We start from the raw sequence: 5564 nt of genomic DNA on the forward strand, positions 1-5564 counted from the left end.
AGCGGGGGTGGCTGTCTGATCAGAGTGGGAGCTGTGGGCAGAGGTGGCCTGAGCAGTGGGGGTGGCTGGGACAGTGAGGTGGGAGGGGGAGGGGGAGGGGGGGCAGGGGGCACCCCTCGGGGCATAGATGTTGAGACAGACGTAATCTGGACCTGAGGGGAGAGAGAAGAGTGAGAATCCAGGTGCTGTAGGGCCAAGGGAGTGCCTCTCCTCTCCTCTCTGAGGGGTTTCTCTCACCCCCTTCTCACCTCATCATCTTCCTCTAGGGCTGAGGCTGGCAAGGGAGCCCCTCTCCTAGCCTCCTCCATGGGGACCGGGGCTCCAGGGGCCCCATCCTGCTCGGCCTCCCATTCCTGCAGCACCTCCTCCAGATTGAAGCGGCGCCGGTAGCTCACAAAGAAGGTCTTCACCTGGGTCAGAGTCTTGTTCCCAATCACCTCTGCAATAGCCCCAAAGTCTTTGCCATACCTACGGATGGCTGCAAGGGTCAAAAGGGCAGCAGAGCGTGAATACCCCTGAGATCTAGTTACTTCCCTGATCCTTCTCCTCTACCCCCAGCTCCTTGGAGGGTGGGGAGATAGGTGCCTGGAGTCCTCTAATCTCCGCGTGGCCTAACCCACCTTGTACAGCCAGCAGCTGTTCATCTGTGGTCCAGCGGGAGTTGAACTTGGTGTTGGCCTGTAGAGCAAGGAATATATCCTGTAAACCCAATCCTGTCCCCGAGCAGAACTCCCGTTTCCACCTCCAAAGAGCCCCCTTTCGTTCCCCCCCGGAATATATCCTGTAAACCCAATCCTGTCCCCAAGCAGAACTCCCGTTCCCACCTCCAAAGAGCCCCCTTTCATTCCCCCCAAAAAAAGAGTAGCCTTACTTCAGGGGGACGGAGTGGGTCAATGCCGCCCTCCAGGGCTTGGCGGAGGCTGCTATTGGTCTGTTTCATACTCTGCACCTGGGAAAGCCAGGAAATGGAGGACCATCAAACTCTCCATCGTAGGGCAGTCAGCATCGCCAACCCTCTCACCAGGGGTCTATGTCCCCCAGCAAAGCTCTCTGCCACCCCATCTAGCTCGTTCCTCCCTCACATCTACTCAGCAGAAAGATGCTGTTTTCTTAAAGTTTGCCAGAAGACACATACACTCATGAGAGAGAGCGCACTTCCCCACAAGGAACAGTCACATCGCAATCCCCTCACCCCCAGGTCGAGATCTGGGGTATGTATGCACACACCTCCAGAGTTTCTCAAGTTGCCAGGTCCAGGATTTGAACCACAGGGAAGGCCATGTGGAATCCAACCACCTTAACACAAGGCCATGGGGCTGGCCTGATGCTGGCATTTTTTAAGCAGGCCCAGAAAAGAATGCCAAGTTACCCAGAACCCCAGATGAGACGGCTAAGTGTGGCATCTACACCATCTCCCTTACACCTTAGCTGCCCCCAAATTCCCGTCCCCAGGTGCTGACTGCCCGCTCTGCATGGCCCTTTCTTTTCTTGGGCCCCCACCTGGCGCTTGAGGGAGATGAGCTGGGAGTCAAGACCTCGGAGTGTGAGGTTGGCAAGGTCCGGGCTCCCGGACACAGCAGTGAGGCCCTCAGGACTCAGGTACATGCCCTTTGGTGGGCGTCGCCGGGTTCGCAAAGGGTGGTGGCGGTACTGAGATGCCTGCACCTCCTTCTTCCCAGGGCCTGGGCGTGCGTTCAGGGGCCGAGAGGGCAGAGGCTGCAAAGGAAAGAGGGAGATGGATGGTACCCAGCCCAAGAAGTCTGTGGTTAGGCAGGGCCAGACCAGTTCTGGGACCTCACCTCTCCCTTGGGGTCTCCAGCATCTGGCTCTCCCTCACTTACAGCTCCCCGTCCTTCTTCTAGCTCATCACTGCTGACAAAGATGGCAGGGAGGGAATCAGGCAGGGTCAGGACTCCGCCCCCACCTAGCGCTTCCCAGGCTCCCACCTGTCTTCTTTGTCCTTGCGACCCCCCAGCCGCCGCGCCTGTCTGTCCATCACGCTAGTTCGGCTGCGGGTCTTCTTCCAAGAGTAGTAGTACTTCACCAGGCTAGGAATGAGCTTGTCAGGTAGCTGGAGGAGAGGTAGTGATGCCTGAGTTGGGACCCTCCCAAGACTCAGGGCCCTGGGGAAGCTCATCAGAAAGGAGGGGCTGGGGAGTGTTGGTGGGTGGAGGCAGGGCAGCGGAAGGACTTTACCATCTGCTGGATCCGCTGGAAGCACTTGCCGTGGAAGCCAAAGGCTTGCTCAAATAGCACCTTGTCCTCTACTGTCCACTCGTCAGGGAAGGGGGTAAAGTTGGCTAAGTCGGCTAGTGACTTCTCCACATCGTGTTTGTGCCACAGAAGCATGCCCAGGGCCTGGCCCGGGATAAGGGACAACTCAGACTCGTTTGCCTCTAGCACTGCTCCATGCCCACCCCGGAGAGCCAGGGCTCACCTGCTCAATGTTATAGCCATGCTTCTCCTTGGCCAGGCTGAGCAGAGTGGGAGCTGGGGGCAGCGGTGGCCTGAGCAGTGGGGGTGGCTGGGACAGTGAGGTGGGAGGGGGAGGGGGAGGGGGTGCAGGGGGCACCCCTCGGGGCATAGATGTTGAGACAGACGTAATCTGGACCTGAGGGGAGAGAGAAGAGTGAGAATCCAGGTGCTGTAGGGCCAAGGGAGTGCCTCTCCTCTCCTCTCTGAGGGGTTTCTCTCACCCCCTTCTCACCTCATCATCTTCCTCTAGGGCTGAGGCTGGCAAGGGAGCCCCTCTCCTAGCCTCCTCCATGGGGACCGGGGCTCCAGGGGCCCCATCCTGCTCGGCCTCCCATTCCTGCAGCACCTCCTCCAGATTGAAGCGGCGCCGGTAGCTCACAAAGAAGGTCTTCACCTGGGTCAGAGTCTTGTTCCCAATCACCTCTGCAATAGCCCCAAAGTCTTTGCCATACCTACGGATGGCTGCAAGGGTCAAAAGGGCAGCAGAGCGTGAATACCCCTGAGATCTAGTTACTTCCCTGATCCTTCTCCTCTACCCCCAGCTCCTTGGAGGGTGGGGAGATAGGTGCCTGGAGTCCTCTAATCTCCGCGTGGCCTAACCCACCTTGTACAGCCAGCAGCTGTTCATCTGTGGTCCAGCGGGAGTTGAACTTGGTGTTGGCCTGTAGAGCAAGGAATATATCCTGTAAACCCAATCCTGTCCCCGAGCAGAACTCCCGTTTCCACCTCCAAAGAGCCCCCTTTCGTTCCCCCCCAAAAAAGAGTAGCCTTACTTCAGGGGGACGGAGTGGGTCAATGCCGCCCTCCAGGGCTTGGCGGAGGCTGCTATTGGTCTGTTTCATACTCTGCACCTGGGAAAGCCAGGAAATGGAGGACCATCAAACTCTCCATCGTAGGGCAGTCAGCATCGCCAACCCTCTCACCAGGGGTCTATGTCCCCCAGCAAAGCTCTCTGCCACCCCATCTAGCTCGTTCCTCCCTCACATCTACTCAGCAGAAAGATGCTGTTTTCTTAAAGTTTGCCAGAAGACACATACACTCATGAGAGAGAGCGCACTTCCCCACAAGGAACAGTCACATCGCAATCCCCTCACCCCCAGGTCGAGATCTGGGGTATGTATGCACACACCTCCAGAGTTTCTCAAGTTGCCAGGTCCAGGATTTGAACCACAGGGAAGGCCATGTGGAATCCAACCACCTTAACACAAGGCCATGGGGCTGGCCTGATGCTGGCATTTTTTAAGCAGGCCCAGAAAAGAATGCCAAGTTACCCAGAACCCCAGATGAGACGGCTAAGTGTGGCATCTACACCATCTCCCTTACACCTTAGCTGCCCCCAAATTCCCGTCCCCAGGTGCTGACTGCCCGCTCTGCATGGCCCTTTCTTTTCTTGGGCCCCCACCTGGCGCTTGAGGGAGATGAGCTGGGAGTCAAGACCTCGGAGTGTGAGGTTGGCAAGGTCCGGGCTCCCGGACACAGCAGTGAGGCCCTCAGGACTCAGGTACATGCCCTTTGGTGGGCGTCGCCGGGTTCGCAAAGGGTGGTGGCGGTACTGAGATGCCTGCACCTCCTTCTTCCCAGGGCCTGGGCGTGCGTTCAGGGGCCGAGAGGGCAGAGGCTGCAAAGGAAAGAGGGAGATGGATGGTACCCAGCCCAAGAAGTCTGTGGTTAGGCAGGGCCAGACCAGTTCTGGGACCTCACCTCTCTCTTGGGGTCTCCAGCATCTGGCTCTCCCTCACTTACAGCTCCCCGTCCTTCTTCTAGCTCATCACTGCTGACAAAGATGGCAGGGAGGGAATCAGGCAGGGTCAGGACTCCGCCCCCACCTAGCGCTTCCCAGGCTCCCACCTGTCTTCTTTGTCCTTGCGACCCCCCAGCCGCCGCGCCTGTCTGTCCATCACGCTAGTTCGGCTGCGGGTCTTCTTCCAAGAGTAGTAGTACTTCACCAGGCTAGGAATGAGCTTGTCAGGTAGCTGGAGGAGAGGTAGTGATGCCTGAGTTGGGACCCTCCCAAGACTCAGGGCCCTGGGGAAGCTCATCAGAAAGGAGGGGCTGGGGAGTGTTGGTGGGTGGAGGCAGGGCAGCGGAAGGACTTTACCATCTGCTGGATCCGCTGGAAGCACTTGCCGTGGAAGCCAAAGGCTTGCTCAAATAGCACCTTGTCCTCTACTGTCCACTCGTCAGGGAAGGGGGTAAAGTTGGCTAAGTCGGCTAGTGACTTCTCCACATCGTGTTTGTGCCACAGAAGCATGCCCAGGGCCTGGCCCGGGATAAGGGACAACTCAGACTCGTTTGCCTCTAGCACTGCTCCATGCCCACCCCGGAGAGCCAGGGCTCACCTGCTCAATGTTATAGCCATGCTTCTCCTTGGCCATTGCAATGTACTTGTCAACTGCAGGGGCAGGAGGAGTGTGATCTTGGAGGAAGCGGTAACAGCTCCTAACCCAGGCTCACGCAAAAGGGGTCCCTCCCAGAGGCTGAGCCTCTGTGCCTGAGCCCCAGAACTGGCTGAGTCCACTCCTCTGCCTTCAGGTTCCCTGGAGCCCCACTCCCGACAAGAACCACCCTGGGGTGGGACGCCCCAAGCCCCCAATCCCTAGGGATAGGATGAAGCAGGGCAGCCCACTCACGCTTGGCATCTGACACGCAGTGGTTGGGCGACCACACCAGCATGCCCTTCAGCTCCTTGTTGCTGTAGCGTGCTGGGCTCTCTGCAAAGCCAAGAAGCAGGAGGCAGATGCTCAGATGAGCCTGGACCCATGGCCAGAGGGCAGCAGAGAAGTGGGGCCTGGGAGGTGAGGCCCAGAGGGAAGGAGGGGCAGAAATCCAGACAGGAAGGCAGAGCAGGAAAACCAGCCATGCCATGGGGCCACCCCCGCCCGCCGGCTGCCTGCCTGTCCTTCGAGTGGAGCCAGCCAAGGACTCCCCAGGTGGGGCTCCAGGCCAAGCCATCGGCCTCCACTCCTCCCTTCGCAGCCTGTCCTGCCACTCACCAGGCTTGCACTCCGGAATTACGGCCTGGTAATTGGTTCCAACGCGGATCATGCTGTCTGTGGAGCCAGGGGAAGGCAGTCAGGACTCCAGGGAGG

General features: G+C 58.7%; 2 protein-coding genes across 2 annotated transcripts in view; both read right to left on the reverse strand.

Moving 5' to 3' along the window:
- LOC106734997 (REST corepressor 2-like) overlaps window positions 1-2473 on the reverse strand; it is an 8248-nt gene extending 5775 nt beyond the window's left edge. Inside the window, exons 1-9 of the mRNA XM_014588311.1 lie at window positions 2438-2473; window positions 2197-2358; window positions 1947-2071; window positions 1800-1869; window positions 1501-1716; window positions 872-949; window positions 621-678; window positions 249-478; window positions 49-152 (exon numbers count right to left, since the gene is read on the reverse strand). Coding sequence (XP_014443797.1) covers window positions 49-152; window positions 249-478; window positions 621-678; window positions 872-949; window positions 1501-1716; window positions 1800-1869; window positions 1947-2071; window positions 2197-2349 — 1034 coding nt within the window. The 5' untranslated portion in view covers window positions 2350-2358; window positions 2438-2473. The remainder of the gene's footprint in view (window positions 1-48; window positions 153-248; window positions 479-620; window positions 679-871; window positions 950-1500; window positions 1717-1799; window positions 1870-1946; window positions 2072-2196; window positions 2359-2437) is intronic.
- Window positions 2474-2476: 3 nt separating this feature from the next.
- LOC102469560 (REST corepressor 2) overlaps window positions 2477-5564 on the reverse strand; it is a gene marked incomplete at its 3' end in the record, with an annotated part of 4900 nt that continues 1812 nt past the window's right edge. The window contains exons 2-12 of the mRNA XM_014588312.1: window positions 5469-5525; window positions 5106-5186; window positions 4815-4867; window positions 4574-4735; window positions 4324-4448; window positions 4177-4246; window positions 3878-4093; window positions 3249-3326; window positions 3080-3137; window positions 2708-2937; window positions 2477-2611 (exon numbers count right to left, since the gene is read on the reverse strand). Of these exons, the coding sequence (XP_014443798.1) occupies window positions 2477-2611; window positions 2708-2937; window positions 3080-3137; window positions 3249-3326; window positions 3878-4093; window positions 4177-4246; window positions 4324-4448; window positions 4574-4735; window positions 4815-4867; window positions 5106-5186; window positions 5469-5525 (1265 nt within the window). The remainder of the gene's footprint in view (window positions 2612-2707; window positions 2938-3079; window positions 3138-3248; window positions 3327-3877; window positions 4094-4176; window positions 4247-4323; window positions 4449-4573; window positions 4736-4814; window positions 4868-5105; window positions 5187-5468; window positions 5526-5564) is intronic.

The sequence above is a fragment of the Tupaia chinensis genome, unplaced genomic scaffold (genome assembly GCF_000334495.1).
Source record: "Tupaia chinensis unplaced genomic scaffold, TupChi_1.0 Scaffold000273_1, whole genome shotgun sequence".
In the NCBI taxonomy this organism is placed as follows: Eukaryota; Metazoa; Chordata; class Mammalia; order Scandentia; family Tupaiidae; genus Tupaia; species Tupaia belangeri.